Genomic DNA, 19,396 nt, shown 5'->3' with positions numbered 1-19,396 from the left:
AAATGAAAAGTTGTGACCTGTCAAGTATAAAGAATAGAAAATATTAGAAACCGAGAAGGGAAAGTCATTTGTAATATTCTTCCCCTCCAATTAAAAATGATTTTTTTTTTTTCTATTTTTAATAAATTCAATTAACTTTAATTTAAAATTTAAAAATTTTAATTTAAATAATATTTGATACTATATATGTCATATGATTACGACACCATATCTTTTGATATAATTATATTTATATAATTTATTACACAAAATATATTATATTTGTATTATATTGGACTAACATAAATATTTTTGTTATTTTTTTATGTGTCCTAAGTATTGATTTAATAATTAATATAAAAAATCTACACACAAAAAAGTCATTATACTCGTCCTATAAGACTAAAGTAGTATAATATTTTATAAATAAAAAATACATAAAGTTTATTTAATTTTATTTTTATTGAAATAATATTTTAATTTATATTTCATAATAAGAATATTTTTAATTTTTATTGAAACATTCGAGACTCAATGTCGAAAAATATAAAATTAATTAATTTTTTTTATTTTTATATTATACTATAATTTTTTTTTTACATTTAAAATATAATATTACAATACATTTATTTATGTCATATCAAAATAACTATTTAAATTTTACTTTTTATTGTTAAAAAATTTAAACCCAAAAACTCAAACCTTAAACAAACACATCCTAAAGAGTTAGCCCAAATATTTGTACTGAAATACATCAAATATAACTCTAGATTACAACATAATATAAAATATTATTTCGCAAATATACAGGGAAGTTGCAAGGGTGTGTTTGTTTTTGACATAATTTGAATGTATATATATATATATATATATATTTTTTTTTTTACGTAAAATATAAAAAATTATATAAAAAATATAAAAATAATAAATATCTATAATATATTAATATTTTTAAAAGATTGTATGATAAGAACGTTGAAAGAACGCACCTTGAGTGTTTAAAATTTAAATCATAAAATTTTGATTTAATTTATATTCTTAGGGTGTGTTTGAGGATTGGATTTTAAATATTAATTTTTTTTTCTTAAAATATCAAATCAAATATTTATTTTTTATTTTTTATATTATATTAAAAATCAATTTTACATTTAAAACATTACATCAATACTTATTTATATTATATCGTATGACTATTCAAATTAAAAATTTTTATTATTTAAATCTTAACTCAACAGACCCAAACAAACACATTTAATCATAATAAATGATGGGATCGTATTTTAATTTGAATTCATATTAATAATATAAAAATTATATTTTGAAAAATACTTATAATAATATATATTTGTTATACTTGTCTTTGAAATCATGCCAGTTTTATTGAAAACATAAAAATATTAAAAGAGATATAATGAGTAAATAATGAATAATATATCAATAAAATAATTATTATATAATAAAATAATTATTAAATTAAAATTAAAATAATAAAATTAAAAGAAATATAATTAATAAATAATTAATAATATATCAATAAAATAATTATAAATTAAAATTAAAATAATAAAATTAAAAAGTTATAAATTAAAATTTTAAAATAAAATTAAATTGTATAATTATTTTATAAAACGAAATATTTAAGGAGACCAAAAATTGATTGGGGCAACAAATTCACAAATTCTTAAAAAACTCCAAACAAACACGTCCCAGTACTTGCCTTTTATTTTATTTCTATTGCTAATCAATGCACCGCGCCGATCTGAAACTTCTCCGTCGTCATCAATCTCAGTTTCCATATACCATCTAATCTGAATTGCGCAAAATCGATCGGTGCTCTAATCTCGCCAAATGGGAAGCGGCAGCGGCGGCAGCGATGTGGAGGCAGGCTTTGCGAAGCTGCAGGGTGAAGATTTTGAGTATTATATGCAGACCTACTCCATAATCCTCGGTCGCAACTCTAAGAAATCCACGGTCGACGTCGACCTCGCCTCCCTCGGCGGCGGGATGAACATCAGCCGCCACCACGCTCGCATTTTCTACGATTTCCAGCGGCGTCGATTCGCCCTTGAGGTTCTGGGAAAGAACGGCTGCTTCGTCGAGGGGGTTCTTCATCTCCCTGGTAACCCTCCGGTGAAGCTCGATTCACAGGACCTTCTGCAAATCGGGGACAAGGAGTTTTACTTTTTGTTGCCTATTCGGAGCATCCTCGGCGGGTTTATTGGTCCCAGGCATCACATGAGTAGTTATCAGATGGGGAGTTCGGCGCATCAGTATCATCATGGCGGTCACGGCCAGCAGCAGCCGCAGCAGCGTGTGCCGTTGCCCCCGTCGGCCGGTTCTGGAGGAGTGGTTTATGGTAAGAAGGGAACTGGAAGGGGGATGGAGGAGTATTATGAGGGCGAGTATAATGAGGAGGATGGTGTTGGGGAGGATGGGCAGTCAGGAGGGAAGAGGGCGAGGAGGTTTGATGGGGTTGATGGCTCCAGCAGCGGTGGTTATGGGTATGGTTCTGGTGGGAAAGCTGTGGCCTCAGGGCAGTTGGGTGAGTTGTTTTTATCTGAAGATTTTGCTTGTTAAATATTCTCTGAGAAATTACTCATTGGTCATTTGTTCCCGAGCTCCAAAGCCTCAAACATAACTTAATTTTGTTATCATGTGGGGGTGAATGTGAATGCTATGTTGGTTGTTTTTATTTACCGGAAGAGCTTTCACTGCTAATCAATTGCTTATGTTGTGTTGCATACCTAATCTATAATCTCATATAAGTACTTGCACAAGTCAAAGCTGATTGAGAATGTCTGTTAGTTCAAAGAGGTAGTAACCTGGACATATGATGAAATGGTGTTAGTGAATCTATTCTGCTATTAGTTATGATTTTTCAATGTGTGGGTTAGGCATAGCCAAGAAAGTTTCCATTGCAACTATTAAGCTTTTGGTAGTTTTTGCTTAGTCAAAAATTGAAGTGTTGGATTTGATGATCTGTTAATATGGCAGAGAAGTATGATTAATCTTTCCTATCTTTTTCTTTTTTTTCCTGATTGCTTTGACTATCTACAAGGTTTGATCTGATTTTTGCAGATAAAAGGGGTGAGGGAAGATCTCATGATAGGGAAGCTGACAACCAGCAACTCCTTCAGTTAGAGGAAAAGGATGTGGTGACCTCAGTGGCTACAGTGCTGTCTGATTTATGTGGTCCTGGAGAATGGATGCCGCTGGAGAAGCTTCATTCTGAGGTTAAGCTTTCCCCTAAAAATTAAAAGTTATGCTGAGGAGATAACTATATTTTAATGACTAGACAGTAAAACGTGGTTTGAATTGAGCTACTTATTTCTTTGATATTCCTTTTCTTCATTTGATGCAGCTACATTAAATGACCTTGCATATCTCTATTTGTTCTGTGTTTTGCGGAATTAGCATTGGATCTTATCAAATTTGATTTAGACCTTTGGCATGTGATTTGCACTTCATGCTCACCAATTTCTTTTTACATGCTTATACTAGATTTTGGAGTCGATTCTCAGTCTTAAAGATTGTGAATCTGTACTTCATAAATGAGGTGGTTTATCATACACCCTTTCCTAGTTGACTCTTTGCCATCTAATTATTGAGGCAGGTGCTCATGATAATAATTAAACACATGTAACTTGATGTTCTATGTGAACACTCTATGCTGGAAGTAGGGTATTAACTATTGAAGATTTTTTCTTTTTCTTTGGAGGCTTTAGAGCTTAATTACTCATAAGTTTTACTCATTCTGTGTCCATCAGGTTATTTTTATATTCCACCCTCTTCCCCATAGTGGGTTAATTTATTTTTATTCTTTTCCTTCTAAAGAATACATGCATGTAGTCTCAACATTTTCACTCGTTAAATCCATCTAGAGGCTTCCAAACATTCACCCTTCATGAGGTCTAAGATTTCAATTGATATACTGTGGAGGGTAATACCCTTGTATGTTGGTACTCTCCAATCATAGACCAAAGTGCTTTTCTAAGGATAGAACCTTTTCTTCAAAACCAAGATTTATTAGGGGTCTATTATGTCAATGTATGTAATGGAACAATTTGGGAAAAAATGTGTTAACAGTGCATGGTATACTTAGTACAAAAGCCGTAACACTCAAATTTAGTAAAGTTACGTTAATGATTCAACTAATTGAGCATATTTGTTATATCAATGCTTTATGAAATTAAACTTAAGCAAACCAAGAGTGTGTTTGCTTTCTATTTCAAATAAGAAATATTACTATTCATCACGGGTTCCAATAAAAATACACTAGTTTCTCTCACAAAACATCAAACATCACATTAAAATACTATGCAAACCAAAACTCAATTCAATACCATATTTCAAATCAATTTCAAACAACAACGAAGGTTGTGTTTGCTTGTACGGTTTCCACTATGTTTTCTACTCTTCATGAAAAATTTCTCTAAAAAATATTTAATCGAACACCTATTAATACATATTTATATCATATCAAACAACTATTTCAATTTAAAACCCAAACTCCACAAATAAATACACCCAAGTGTGTGTTTTATTTGGTGAAAATTGTTGTTTGATATGATGTTTTGTAGGAAAAATGAATATTGGATGTGATGGTTCTTGAAGAGAATAAAATGGAGTATAGAAAATGGGCTTAGAAATACAAATGAACAAACGGCAACTTAATTACTAATGCAAATAGCTCTGTGATTTTAGGGTTTGTTTGGTTTTGATTTGATTGAGTTTTTTTTATCTGAGTTTTGGTTTAAATAATATTTTGATGTGATGTTTGTGAAAAAAAAAATAGTATATTTCTATTGATAATTGTACGAGCTGAATAGTGGAGTTTTTTATTTGAAATAATCAGACACACCCTTATCTTTTATATTACATTAAAAACTAATTTACTTCCAAAATATTATATTAATACATATTTATATCATATCAAACAACTATTTCAATTTAAAACTCAAACCCCACAAACAAACACACCCAAGTGCATGCTTTATGTGGTGAAAATTGTTGTTTGATATGATGTTTTGTAGGAAAAATGAATATTGGGTATGATGGTTCTGAAGAGAATAAAATGGAATATAGAAAATGGGCTTAGAAATAAAAAAGAAGAATTGACAACTTAATTACTAATGCAAATAGCTTTGTGATTTTAGGGTTTGTTTGGTTTTGATTTGATATTGAGTTTTTTTTTTTATCTGAGTTTTGATTTAAATAATATTTTGATGTGATGTTTGTGAAAAAAATAGTATATTTTTATTGATAATTGTGCGAGCTGAATAGTGAAGTTTTTGATTTGAACTAATCAGACACACTTTTATCCTTTATATTACACTAAAAATTAATTTACTTCCAAAATATTATATTAATACATATTTATATCATATTAAACAACTATTTCAATTTAAAACACAAACCCCACAAACAAACACACCCAAGTGTGTGTTTTATGTGGTGAAAATTGTTGTTTGATATGACGTTTTATAGGAAAAATAAATATTGGATGTGATAGTTTTGAAAAGAACAAAATGGAATAGAAAAAATGAGCTTAGAAATACAAAAGAACAAACGACAACTTAATTACTAATGCAAATAGCTCCGTAATTTTAGGGTTTGTTTGGTTTTGATTTGATATTGAGTTTTTTTTTATCTGAGTTTTGGTTTAGGTAATATTTTGATGTGATGTTTGTAGAAAAAAAACAGTATATTTTTATTGGTAATTATGCGAGTTGAATGGTGGAGTTTTTTATCTGAAAAAATCAGACACACCCTTCTTGTTTTTAGAACTATTCAGTCAACTATAGTTATAGTTGAATAATGGTAAGTCTCTAAATAAATGCATTGCAAGTTTCCGAGAAACATATCGCTATTGTGCATATTACAAAGAGCGTAAGAAATTACCTTTTGAAGCAATTGCATGGTAGTAACATAGCCATCATTTCCATAAAACTTCTATTCATTGATAATATAATAAATGCATCACTCTTTATAAATTTCCATGCTATCTCGTCATACAATTAAATGTATAACACCAGAAAATTATCCTCATAAAAAAAAACTACAGACTGCATAAGGCAATTTCATAGCAAAATATAAAATGAATTGTATCTTGTTTTTGTGAGTGCCTATGCAAAAGGTTCTTGTTGTATGTAATGGTATGATATGAGGTCGGACAATATTAAAGTTTATGTTAATGATGAAAGGATTGAGTTCACTTATCGTGGGCACAAGTTGTCATCTTTAGAGTGGGCTTTTGTTTTATTTTATTTTTTAGTCATTTATTTATTTAGTGAATCTTTGAGTCGATAATGTAAATGGGCCCATATATACAAGGGTCCATCTAAATCAAATATATGGGCTATTTATTTATTTGAGTTTGGTTGAAATATTATTTTGGTGTAATGTTTTATAATAGAGAATAGTGGGTTTGTTCACTCTGTGTTTTTGGATGGATGCGTTTTTTATGTTAGGTATAAAAATTTGTGTTAATATAAAAAATAATATTTTGTGTTAAATTGTTGATTTTTTGTTAGTGGATGAAATATATAGGATACATATTGTGTTAATGCGTGTATTGTATTTTTTTAATAATATTTATGGGGAATCGTACCACCCAACAATACTAAGCGAAGAAACCCAATGTATTTTTATTGGAAACCGTGCAGGCTAAATAATGTTGGTTTTGATTTCAAATCAAAACCAAACACACCCTATACAAGGGGGAGGATCATTAGGTTTTTCGTTGATGTCAGAAGAATTAATTCATCGAATCCTCAATAAAGTTCATTGTTTTCCTCTTAACCTACATCCTATCATTGTATGCCATAGCAAAACCCTGTGGAATAGGAGTGGACTAGTATTAGTTTAGTGCCAACATTGCGAAAGTGCCTTAGCGGGTCATAAATAACTATAATAGCTTGTATGGAATAAAAGCACATTTCATTGTTCTTACCATATAGACTTTTTTCTTTCTTGCATATATTGCTGAATGTGAACCACAATATTATATGAAATATATTTTACCACATGCCAACTGGAGGTCGTAATAAATATGCACCACTAGATAGATTTGTACCACATTTTATTAACAATTGAGGGAATCTAAAATAAAAAAAAAATAGAAAAAAAATAGTCTTACCTAATAATGGGAACAATCTCTCACCATCAATTTTATTATACTTGTATTAAGAAGTTCTTTTGTGGCTATGCCAAATGTCCCTTGTGTGTTTTGACTTTTGCTTGTCATAAATAGAAATAGGCATTAAATGGCAATGAGCTAGCGCTTTTGTTGTGGAATCCAATCAGTACATCAATAAGCAACTTTAGTTCCTTGTTTAAATTGTAACCCTTTTGTTAAACTATCCATGTGTTTTGTAAATTTTGAATTTTTAAGATTTTTTGGTTTTCAATTTTGGGTATAATGGTGCGAAGCAGTGTGCGCGTGCACGTACACACACGCACACATGGGCGTAGGTTATAAGCTTAATAATATTGGATAGTAATTGGTTATAGTATTATTGTTACTGAATGACGTGATAATGCATGAGATTTTTGGTTTGATTTAATGTATAAACTTATGGGTAAGTGTGGCTGTGAATAAATTTAATTTATAATTGCAATGGGGAGTAATAATCAGATGATTATTGAATTTGGAATATATAACTAGATTTCTTTATTGAAGAAGTAAGATTAATTTATTCTAAGAACGCTTATGTAAGAAAACATTCCATGGCCCATTGTTGAATTGACTATCTTATGTGTAAAGTATAGATTGGTATAAAAGTTATTGTTAACCTCAGGCACAAATGTTGCCCTTTTGTGTTCGACACTTTTTTAACACAATCTATATTTATCTTGTAGTCCGCCCTACAAAAGTAATTTACTTATACTATGTACTATGTAGTGTGCTTATTATAAGATTTTATTTTCTCATCATATTATGTTGCAGTAAATAATTAACTTTTAAAGAAAATTTTTTTCCAAAAAAACTTGAATTTATTAATCTATTATGCTGGAAGTTTGAAAAGTTGATAATATAATTAGATCGTGGGTATTTATGTTGAGTTAGTACTAATTCATGTCTTAAAAATTGATTTGGTTTTCTTGAACTATACAGGATGGTAAAATATATTTTTGGACATTTTGTTGAAATGAATTGATTTCAGTTAAGATATATAAAATACAATAGGTTGTTGTAAATCTATAATATAAAGATAATAAACAAATTCAATTCTAATGTCGAATAAACTTGCAAATTTAATAAATTTAATTTTTTATTTATATAAAGTTAGCTTTTTACAATAGAGAAATCTTTTTGTTATAAGTTGATGATAATATTATCTCAAAGTTTGATATTGATTTGTCATATGAAATTGGTTGAGAATTTCAAGTGAAACTTATTGGGGTATAGTTTAGTATCGATGTGTCGTGGCCTTAATAGCATAAATGCCCAACTTAGACTATGATGTAAGTTGTGTCAAGAGGTAGTGCATTCACACTTCGGTGATTAGCAAGCAGAATGTATGCTGAAACCTACTGGGGAACATAAGTGGGTTATCGTGCCACGTGTCATGCATGATGTCTACCTCATTTTTGCGACTTACAATTGTGGGGCTACCAATTCATGTCTATTTAATTTCTAGAAGACATGCCAAGGAAATATTAGGGAAGTACATGCTAGTTATGTCTATGGGTGCTGACTTTATATTATATTTCCTTGATTAAGCAATCAGGTTTAAGTTTAGAGATCTTCTAGTGTAATTTTGCATCTTTGAAAATACTGTTGTTTATAGGTTCATAATAAATAAGATATAGCTGATATCGTATAATGCACTAATAATAATAAAGTGATATGCGTGTATAATGGGGTGATACTATATTTCCTTGCTGGATATGCATATGTTAATTTTCCTATGTATGCGTGCACGAAATAAAAGTACATACCTCAAAGTTGGCCTTGTTTCCTTTGCCATTTCCACTTGTACAATATGGAGCACTGTGTAGTCATTGTATTTAATATGGCGCAGCCTGTCTAAGTTTTTCCTTCGACAATTTGATGCCTGTGCCATAGTTACTAACACTACAGTACCTGCATCTAGAAGTCAGCATTATCTTTTCTTCAGTCTTTTCTAATTCTTTAATGATATACATTTGTGCAGCTGGTGGAACAATTTGGCAATATATGGCATCATAGTCGTGTGAGAAGGTACCTGACATCTGAGGATCACTCCAGCGTAGAAGCCAGGGGAAAACCATGGTATGGTTTGCTTATGCTGCTAAGGAAATATCCTGAGCATTTTGTTATCAACACAAGGTCAAAAGGTCGTGTTACTCTGGAATTCGTCTCCCTTGTCTCATTACTGTCGTAGGAACTTCCGAACATCAACTGATGAAACCTGTAAGATATTGTATCTTCTAATTGCAAATTATGATTTCTATCCTTGGAAGTAATCATGGTGACAGATTTGGGATCATCCTGTTATACTCTACTACTTCTCTTTTAACCACATGCGAGATTGATTGATTTTTCTTTAGATGCATCCTTTGTAGATAGTCAGCATTTTCTTTGGGGCTTTACTTGCATGCTTTGTAATTTATTTTATTAATTGTTTCTGCATTACATGTGATACATAGATATCTTCTTTTGGGCAAGCATAGAGCTAGAGATGTTTGGATATTGTGTATTATTCAATTATAGTACTTGTTGACATCGTTTGGTTCGCACCTAGCTAAGATAGTGAGTTTGATGTCATGAAAATGATCGATTCCATAACAAAATTATGGGATAGCATATGTAGGACAGATTACTGCAAACTACTTTTCTTATCCTGTTTATTGGAAGAACAGGCTACAAAAATAGGATATGCAATCCCATACTTGTCTATTGTTGCAGACAATAGAAAGAAACAAAAAATACAAAACTGCACTTTTGAACTCATAGCTATGTGATCCAAACAGAAGTGAGTTATACAAATAACAGATGAAAGCCAAAAATATAAGTGATGTAGAATGAAGCCATTAGGATTCTTCTCCTTTGAGATTGTGGATTTTTCTGTAAGCCTGCTCTTCCCGAGCTCGTTTTGCAGCAAGAGCTTCTTCATCGAGAACTTGGATTGGCGACCACTCTGGTAATTTCAGCCATCTATCTTTGCTCTCAATCAATTCTTTCGCGACAGGCTTTAGCCTTAGAGTAGCATAATCGACAGCAGTCCCAACAACAGCAAAAATAACTGAGTAACGAACTGCGCCTAGCTGCCCCCCTAATCCACAACAAGAGCATAGAGGTTGACAAACAGAACACCACAAGATATTAGAAGCAGCCCGACATCGTCGATTAAGTAGAAAGTTTACATGTCCCAATTGATTAAACTTTGTAAACTCTGCCTTACTGTTAGATGAGGTGTAACATCACCAGTTCAACTAGTCAACAATCTCAGATTAGCATTTGTGCAAGCACTTCAACCAAAAGGCGCAAGCGCATTACTCCCAACACAAACACAAAATGATGGAATTTTTTACCTTGAAGGCGTCCAAGAAGTGCGCCACTTCCGAAACCTCCTATCACTGAGTTAAGCAAGTCGTCTGGTTTGTAGGTCCGACTCACCCTTACAAATTCACGCGCTCCTGTCACCATAACAACTGAATTTGAGCAAGTAGAAAAGAAGCAAGGTCTTAACATACCATGCCTAAGATTTCATTTCATCCAAGACAAAAGTAGATAATCATGTTTTGGTGGAAAAAATGGATACAGTTTCCATGATTTTTCGAAATACATATACATCCAAGACAAATTGTTTGTTTCCTAGTATGTGTTCAAGGGTTGTAAAAGCGACCAAAACAATAAGAAACCTCATTGTAAATCTGTCGATGACTGATGATCAAACTCTCAAACTACACTTATCCTTGAGAGGACAAGAAATATGGAATAAAACAAGAACACACCATGTTGTAATATGTAATGGTGATGGCCGAGAAAAACACACTACGGCAGGAATGTATGATCCTTTTCTACAATCAAACCACATAAAGCAGTGATAAATAAAGGTAAAACGCAACATTGAAATACGCCATAGGAAGACCAAAAACTTGTAAAGCTACAAAATCGAACACTAAAAGATACATGTAAATGTATCTCCAAACAATCAAGCATCACTTTGTTCACAGAATTAATGAATAGTCGGTCGCCATTCAAGCCACAAGCTCGGGATCTTAACTGCTATACTTCACAGAATTGATGTTGAAATGCTAAGAAACATTCCTAAATCGAACACATTTCAAACCAAGGTAAAAGACTACCGCAATAGCTGCCAGCAACGATTGCAAAATTAGTAGCATACGTCGCTGATATCTTTTGAAGGCCGTGAACTTTTCGATGCTTCGATATTAACCCAAACGCCCCTCCAGCAATCCCTATTTCACAACAGCAAAATTCAATGAGACCAACAGTCGTTCGCACGCATTCTTGTATTAACAATCAATCCATTTCACCGCCAAAAACACATGATCCACAAATTTCTTCCGCCGAACCAAAATTTATCGCCTAAGAGAAGAGAGGAAAAACCTGCGAGTACAGTAGGGATGAGAATCCGCTCTTTCCAGAGTTCTGACGCCGAAGAAACTGGAGACGGAGAGTTCAATTGACCAGAGTCATCTGAAGCCATTCGCAATTTGACAGCTTCCGGAGGCGGTGTGCGAACGGAATCAAGGTAGTCGGCGGTGGTTCACGGCGGCAACGATTTCGCTTATGAGCTGTGAAACAGATGGGCTATGGCAAAAGCTCATAAATTTTTCTGTGGGTCGAAAATCAGGCTATTGAGCAGAAAATAAAAAATGGGCCTATTAGAAATTAATGGGCTTTACCTAGGCCCAATTATAAAATGACCCAATTCATTGGGCTACAATTTTTAGCCCATTGGGAAATCCTTATATAAAATTCTTCCTACGCAGTAACGCAGTTACCATAGACGCTTTTTGACAAACAAATTAGGGTTTTCATACGGGAACAAAATTAGGGTTTGGTGCTTAATCCGCAGTGTAATCCGAAGGGGAAAACATGATCTACGACGTGAATTCTCCGCTTTTCAGGTCGTTCCTCAGCCAAAAGGGTGCAACATCCGACAAGAGGTATTTCTTGACCCAAATTTGTATGAATATATTTTCAGCTATTTTTTATTCGACTGGTACTGTTTGTATTTTTTTGAATTTTCGTTCATTTCCGAGGGGATTTGAATTGTCTGTGATTTTGACAGAATACTTGTGTATATACCGAGAGAATTTTCACGGTTAATACTGTTTTTATGTTAACATGGATGCTGCCCTTATTCGGTGAATGTGATTATTGGTTTCAGAAGATGTTATAATGTCTTATCGTTACAGCTTTTCTGTATTGGTTTGTAGCTTTAATGCTTCGAAGTTTTGTGTATGGATTAGTAGCATTATAGCTAGTAGAAGTTTTTAGGTTATTGATGCAGGTTGCATTTTCGTTCATATGTTTGGACTATGGATTGCTGTGTATCCTTATTAATTCAATATCTTCGTGAAACTATGCACGTAGATTTGTGGGGCTAAAAATCACATCTTTGGTGTCACCGGAAAGCCACATTTCACTTTAGTCCCATAGTTTATTATCCGTAATTGGTCACACAATCCATTTTCTATTTTGATCTAATCCAATTTACATGAAATGTAAGTCCACACCACAAATGCTGTGGGAATGTAAATTGATGAACCAAAATTATAAATTTTCGTAATTTTAGAGTAAAACTGAAATGACTAATTCTAGTGTATCTTTTATTTTTTATCTTTAAAGAACTTTTTTATGTACTTGTGGAAAAAGTACAATTTTTTCTTGATTGTGTTTTTACTTTGTGCTGCATTTACACCGTTTGACTTACATTCAAATTCAACATATTGTTGGCGTAATATTGTAGTTTTAATTGTATGGAGCATGCATTTACGTGAAGTTTTATTTATATTTTAAAAAGAAGTTTGTTGCTTAAATGTATATTATCATTATTTTATCTGATGGCTGTCTTACTTGCTCAAATCTAGGAAAACTGAAGAGCAGAAACCAAAGGACCAGAAGCCAAAGGCAAATGAAAATAAGCCTGTTATGACAGAATAATTGATCCATGGTGCAAGTCTGGCTTGGACGTGTACTTGAAAAGATGCTGGCTAGAATTACCTTCAAGATACTGTTTTAGTCGGTCACACTTTTGGTGCCAGACTTTTGGATATAAAATTTGCCTATTGTAATAACTCCTGCAGATGTGGTGGTTCTCATGATACAGAGCTTTTATTTTGTTGGATAAGTTGCTTCCTTTCAAATCTATTGTTTGATTGTTTTGTACAGGTCAATACTTGGTATCTGGGGCATTTCTATGGATTGTTGGGGAATGAATTATTTATGAATATATTCACTCATGAGGATCACTACGTTTGCTGTATTTCGTGTTAAACATTGGTTTTGATTTGTGCCTTTTATAAGCAGATATTGTGAATTTCAATCTGGTCTGATCTTATGTTCTAGTCGGAAGTTTATTCGCTATATTTTGAGGCTTATGCCTTAAGTGCTTCTTCCACCTGTCTTTGCATGTTGATTTTCAGTGTTACTGTTGTAGGAAAGTTAATTGGGATTAAGGGGTAAAATGCCTGTCTGTCTATTTTCATTTTAGTACAACTTATTCAATATGGAGCCATATCAGGATACCTTTGATTCACCATTTAATTTTATTTTTTAGCACTCAAAGGTGATTTGGAGTTTCAGAAATTTTGACCTCTAAGTCGTACTCTATAATCAGTTGACCGAAGTTATCAAAATATGAGTGGGATTAACATTGAAGGAACAGATAACACCAGCTGACAATATTTTAAGGTGAATCACTTGTTGATGCATTCGATTTATTGTACAGTACACTGGTCGATAAATTGTGACTTTTGATTAAATAAGTCTTATGAAGTGTTGTCGAACACGTCCTAGTTGATCAATTTTGTTCCCATTGCAAACTGCTGTTTTTTCAAATTCTTTCTTTAGAGGATATTGTGTGTTTGCATATTATGCTAACCCTGTTTCTGTGGTAATGGAGTTGTAGTGATCACATGGAGCACAATCAAAAAGATAAATGATCCCAGGTGAGTTAGGATCTGTCAGTCAGTCTGTCTCTCTGTCTTACCAGGTAAATTAATGGCATTTCTCTCACATTACATGGTCATATACTTGATTTTGTGTTTCTTGAATATCATATGACACCATTGCTTTCTGACATGATTAATTTCCCTTCCCTTAATCACGCCATGTTCTCTACTTTAAAAGTAAACTGACCACACACTTGTGATTCTATTTGCTAATACAAAGAATCTTCTTGCTTCTTCTTCTTCTTCCCCATTTTCCAGTTTTCAATTCTTTTCTTTCAACACGTCTAAAAGATAATATTATATATATATATATTTATATATAACTCTCTCTATCTCTCTAGACTATGACTAAAATGGGACAGGGAAAATATCTGAGTTGGTCCTCCCTCCCAAGACTCAATTTTCTTCTAGTCTTCTCCTATTACTGACTTTGTCCACTTTTGTTCCTTCATTGTTTCATTCTCACAATATTTGTTACATTTTCATTCAAGTTTCTAATTCTTTCCCTCATCCTGTGATGTTTGTTCATTGCCTTATATGCTAGCTTGCAGCAGGCTTTTGTGCTCTCGGAAACACTAATGTTCATCGTATGGAATGTAAGAGAGTCTTCTGAAACTGGGTTGAGCTGAAGCTATGGAGGACGCCTTGCGAGAAGGAAACCATCTGCAAAGATCTTATCGAATGTGCCAGAGCAGTTGAATTGAGTATCTCAGAAAGACTTCATTCTTGATCAAGTACAAAACTTATCTAAATGATTTAAGTTTGAAGATTGAGGTTGCTGGATCAATTTGGAAGGATGATTCCATCTGACATGGAAAAGAAGAATGATCGAAACAGCCATACTTGCGATGCTCCAAGCGGATGCCATTCCAACACCAGATGCCAAATTGAGAAGAATAGCTCCTCGAAGAACAAGAATTCTCCAGATCATGATGATGGAACCAGCAGATCCACAACAAGAGAGTGGACAAGGACCTTGGCAGGCAAATTGTACGAGGAACGGCGGAGTGTGGATGGAGGTGAAGGGATGGACTTGTTGTGGGAGACTTACGAACGGGAGTCGATGAAATTGAAATCAAAATCCAGGCCGGAGATTAACAGCAGCAGCAATCATCATCATCACAAAAAACTCAATGAAATGGGAGTGAAGGACAGAGTTGGACATGATCAGGTATGTTGGTCGAATGCCCTAAAGTGGAATGCAAGAAATGTAAATTTCTTAAGGTTTGGAAGACCTAATCTTGAGAGGATTTCAATGGCCATTAAAGAGTTTCGATGGTTTGGTCATTTGAGGAAGAAGCAGCAGAGACTTCACAGGAACAGCAAGAAGGTTCACGACAATGCAAGTAATAGATTCACCTATACTTTGTAAGAATTTATTTATTTTCCATTTATTGTTATTTCACTGTGATTTTTCTTTTCATAAATCAGAATTTGCCAGTGGAGTTTTGAATTTATTTCTGTGACAAAATTGGTTTGAAAAGATGATTGCTTCTATCTCCCTCTGCACATCCAAATGGTGAAAAATATATAATAAATTAAAATAACATATATAAGAATAAAAATAAAAACTATATTTTGTTACAATACAATAGCGTATGGCATTATTAATTTATTATTTTATAACAAATAAATACGTAATAGTTAAATAAACTTATTTTAAACACAATAAGAAAGCACACTTATATAATTATATTATTTTTAATTCCAACTACAAATAAATACTCCATAACAAATTCGTTAAACTATAATTATATTTTGGGAATTTAAATAGTACCATTCTCACAGTTGCCGACAGCTGGAAAATCATTCGTTATTTCAAATCGTGTGCGCCTGCACCGACTTCATATGCATCGCAAGTTGTACCTTTTTAATTCAAATATACCCTTCCATTCAGGGTACAACACGCCTAAAGCTTACGGGTGCAAATATTTTTAACGAACCCTGCCGCATATTATTCCGCCTCCTTCTAGAGCATCCACATAAACAATATCAATCATATCTCACACAGCCAGTCTCGTTAATCCTCTGGAGAATCAATGGCTGTAATTGCCGGCCGGATCCGCCGCAACGCGGCGGCGCGTGGGGTCACCAAGCTTACACTCCGAGGCTCCACATTGGGATTAGGATGCTTCGTCGGTTCTCTGGTCGCCGTTTCGCTTTTCCTCACTGTATCATTTCTGTTCCCCGCTGCCTCCGACCACGCCGATCTCGAATCCGTGAGTGTTATATATATACCTATACATGTATATATATATATTGTTCTGGAATCTGATGCTATTTGGTGCGGAGTTCATGTTGAAAGTAGAGTGAACGTAATTAATATGGTTTCCCTTCGCAGTTGTGATTGATTGATTAATGAGGATGATTTACCTGCTGAGTAGGGGTCTTCGTGCGTTTGCTATGCATTTATGATCTTTGTGGTGGATGTGATTTACAGTTCGCTCAAGTCTTTAGCAATTTAATGCTCAAACTATTTTGCACTTCTTCAAACTGATTGACGTATGATTCGTATCACGTATTCCTGCTTTCTGTTGAATTACTTGCGTTTGACGTCAATTTGGCCTCTTGGTTTTCTTTCATGAATATTTGTGTACAGGAAAATGTGCCAAGTATGTTTACCTTACTATGTTGAATTTTAGGGCGTTGTTGGTAGTTCTTCTGGATTCCGTCCTCCTTTTGGGAGATCAATTTTGGCGTTGAAGTCAGATCCGTTGAAACCACGGCTAGATCAGATTCGCAAACAAGCAGAGGATCACAAAGCTTTAGCATTATCTTATGCTTCATACGCCCGAAAACTCAAGCTTGAAAACTCAAAGCTTGTTAGAAATTTTGTTGATCTTTCTTTGAATTTCACTGAGTTGATGTCCAAGCCGTCGTATCGATCATTGTTTGAATCTGATCGTAATTTGTTTGATGAGTCTGAGCTCAGACGATTTGAGAAAGAGGTTAAGGAACGGATTAAGTTAACCCGGCAAGTGATTGCAGAGGCAAAAGAATCTTTTGATAGTCAGTTGAAAATTCATAAATTGAAGGATACCATCTTTGCAGTAAATGAGCAGCTAACAAAAGCAAAGAAACAGGGTGCTTTTTCGAGTTTAATTGCTGCCAAGTCGATTCCAAAGAGCTTGCATTGCTTAGCTTTAAGATTGATGGAAGAGAGAATTGCTCATCCTGAGAAGTATTCAGATGAAGCAAATCCCCCAAAGCCAGAGCTTGAGGACCCAAAGCTTTACCACTATGCCATTTTTTCGGATAATGTGGTTGCTGCATCTGTTGTAGTAAACTCTGCAGTGAAGAACACAAAAGAGCCGTGGAAGCATGTATTCCATGTCGTAACAGATAAAATGAATCTAGGGTCTATGCAGGTGATGTTTAAAATGAAAGATTATAGCGGTGCACATATTGAAGTGAAGGCTGTCGAAGACTACAAATTCCTGAACTCGTCCTATGTTCCAGTGCTGAAACAGCTCGAATCTTCTAAGTTACAGCAGTTCTACTTTGAGAATAAGCTTGAGAATGCAACAAAGGACACGACAAACATGAAGTTCAGGAACCCAAAATACTTATCAATATTGAACCATCTCAGGTTCTATCTGCCAGAAATGTATCCAAATTTGCACAAGATTTTATTCTTGGATGATGACATCGTTGTTCAAAGAGATTTGACTGGGCTGTGGAAGATAGACATGGACGGGAAGGTGAATGGTGCTGTAGAGACATGCTTTGGATCTTTTCACCGCTATGCCCAGTATATGAATTTCTCCCATCCACTTATCAAAGCTAGGTTTAGTCCGAAGGCTTGTGCATGGGCTTATGGGATGAATTTCTTCGATTTGGATGCTTGGCGGAGGGAGAAGTGTACTGAAGAGTACCACTACTGGCAGAATCTGGTGAGTAAAAACCTTACAAAGTTCCTACAAAGTATTTGACTGCATGAAACAATGTTTGTTTTTATGGATTCATATCAGCAATGTTGTAGTAATTCTTTGATGTGCTTATATATATGTATATTATTTCATGATTTGATTGTTTATTATGACACACTTCTTAATATATATATATATATATTTGTTTGTGCATGTGTGTATAACTTCGAAGTTATATGGAGCTGATTATTGAAATAAAATATTTTGTGTATATATGCATATTAAGTATGAAGCTATTAAAGGAGGTATTTGTTGTGAAGGAATGTACATAGTATCGCTAAGTTCTCAATTTTTTGGGAATACCCAAAAAAGTGTGCACCTCATTTGCTTTCAACTTACATTTTATTTCTTATGACACAGTATTCATCAAACTCGAGGATTCTAAGTTCTGTAATGATCAGGATACAGATTATGTGCCCTGTTTTTGTTGTGCAAAAATTCTCTGATTCATACATACATTGCTCGATTGCATGAGTCGGACCAGTCCAGTCACAGTTTTTTTATACCTTGCAAATTGTTGCTGAGCTAATTATATTTGTTTATGCTGTGTGCAGAATGAGAACAGAACGCTCTGGAAATTAGGGACGTTGCCCCCAGGTTTGATCACTTATTACTCCACAACAAGGCCACTGGACAAATCGTGGCACGTATTGGGGCTTGGATACAATCCAAGCATTAGCATGGATGAAATCAAGAATGCTGCAGTAATTCACTTTAACGGAAACATGAAGCCTTGGCTGGACATTGCCATTGCCCAATTCCGCCCTCTTTGGACCAAGTATGTCGACTATGAAAACGAGTATGTGAAAGCTTGCAATTTTGGTTTATAATTTGATTTTATTTTTAGCTCAATTAAGCTGTTAAAAGTTGTGGGATTAGCAAAGCTAATTCTTCAACAACTTAGGAGGCTTAGCACTCTCCTTACACACATTGATCTCATGTCATGCTCACTCTATTTTTTAGTAGTAAGTATTTAGATGTATGCACTCGAATCCATGAAATTAGAAAAGGGTTTTGTCCTCTTTGTGATACCCAATATTGCCAAAATGGAATTTGCTCAATAATTTTTATTTTTATTTTTTTTCCCCACTTGTGCAGAAAATTTTGTTATATTTGTGCACTGTGGCATGTGTGAATTGAATAGCTGAAATAGTTGAAAGAAATGGAGTTTTGTTCAAGTTTTCTGTAGGAGAGGAGAGATAGAAAGAAACTAGGCTTGATAGTTAGTTTTGTTAATTATCAATTAGGCCCTCCGTTTCCATAAAAATAATAATATTGTTCATTCTTTTAATAAAAATACGTAGTTTTGATTATTTTTTACTTTTTTGTTTTTATATATGATTATCCATAATAAG

General features: G+C 33.7%; 5 protein-coding genes and 1 long non-coding RNA gene across 15 annotated transcripts; 4 read left to right on the top strand and 2 right to left on the bottom strand.

Moving 5' to 3' along the window:
• Nucleotides 1-1,676: 1,676 nt before the first annotated feature.
• LOC127252018 (FHA domain-containing protein FHA2) lies at nt 1,677-9,512 on the top strand. The gene is made up of 3 exons (XM_051276014.1): nt 1,677-2,521; nt 3,058-3,212; nt 9,138-9,512. Exons 1-3 carry the CDS (start codon nt 1,828-1,830, stop codon nt 9,345-9,347), a joined length of 1,059 nt encoding a protein of 352 aa, XP_051131971.1. The 5' UTR covers nt 1,677-1,827; the 3' UTR covers nt 9,348-9,512.
• Nucleotides 9,513-9,727: 215 nt separating this feature from the next.
• LOC127252022 (uncharacterized) lies at nt 9,728-11,762 on the bottom strand. Its single transcript, XM_051276018.1, has 4 exons — nt 11,540-11,762; nt 11,275-11,388; nt 10,498-10,602; nt 9,728-10,238 (listed from the first exon to the last, which is right to left on the bottom strand). Exons 1-4 carry the CDS (start codon nt 11,637-11,639, stop codon nt 9,997-9,999), a joined length of 561 nt encoding a protein of 186 aa, XP_051131975.1. The 5' UTR covers nt 11,640-11,762; the 3' UTR covers nt 9,728-9,996.
• A 156-nt stretch (nt 11,763-11,918) lies between these two features.
• Nucleotides 11,919-14,787, top strand: LOC127252023 (wound-induced basic protein-like). Of its 10 annotated transcripts, none has more exons than XR_007838999.1 (4): nt 11,935-12,102; nt 13,030-13,852; nt 14,070-14,153; nt 14,657-14,787. XR_007838999.1 is itself a non-coding variant. In XM_051276020.1 (2 exons), the coding sequence occupies exons 1-2, from the start codon at nt 12,032-12,034 to the stop codon at nt 13,100-13,102; spliced, it is 144 nt and encodes a 47-aa protein (XP_051131977.1). In that variant the 5' UTR covers nt 11,919-12,031; the 3' UTR covers nt 13,103-13,484. The 10 variants fall into 10 exon arrangements, 1 of the variants encoding a protein (XP_051131977.1); XR_007839000.1 differs by having other exon boundaries at nt 14,070-14,109; nt 14,657-14,786; XR_007839001.1 differs by having other exon boundaries at nt 14,064-14,109; nt 14,657-14,786.
• Nucleotides 14,788-14,923: 136 nt separating this feature from the next.
• On the top strand, nt 14,924-15,578 carry LOC127251522 (uncharacterized). The gene is made up of 2 exons (XM_051275248.1): nt 14,924-15,458; nt 15,544-15,578. The coding sequence occupies exons 1-2, from the start codon at nt 14,924-14,926 to the stop codon at nt 15,576-15,578; spliced, it is 570 nt and encodes a 189-aa protein (XP_051131205.1).
• Nucleotides 15,579-16,108: 530 nt separating this feature from the next.
• On the top strand, nt 16,109-19,130 carry LOC127252014 (galacturonosyltransferase 8-like). The gene is made up of 3 exons (XM_051276010.1): nt 16,109-16,331; nt 16,755-18,005; nt 18,596-19,130. Exons 1-3 carry the CDS (start codon nt 16,152-16,154, stop codon nt 18,869-18,871), a joined length of 1,707 nt encoding a protein of 568 aa, XP_051131967.1. The 5' UTR covers nt 16,109-16,151; the 3' UTR covers nt 18,872-19,130.
• On the bottom strand, nt 16,278-16,851 carry LOC127252024 (uncharacterized). The gene is made up of 3 exons (XR_007839003.1): nt 16,735-16,851; nt 16,486-16,643; nt 16,278-16,389 (listed from the first exon to the last, which is right to left on the bottom strand). It is a non-coding gene; the product is annotated as an uncharacterized LOC127252024 (long non-coding RNA).
• Nucleotides 19,131-19,396: the final 266 nt, after the last annotated feature.

The sequence above is a fragment of the Andrographis paniculata genome, unplaced genomic scaffold (assembly GCF_009805555.1).
Source record: "Andrographis paniculata isolate CXL003 unplaced genomic scaffold, ASM980555v1 Contig45END, whole genome shotgun sequence".
Classification (NCBI taxonomy): domain Eukaryota; kingdom Viridiplantae; phylum Streptophyta; class Magnoliopsida; order Lamiales; family Acanthaceae; genus Andrographis; species Andrographis paniculata.
The sequence above is the reverse complement of the archived record's forward strand: the minus strand, read 5'-3'. Positions and strand labels throughout refer to the sequence as shown.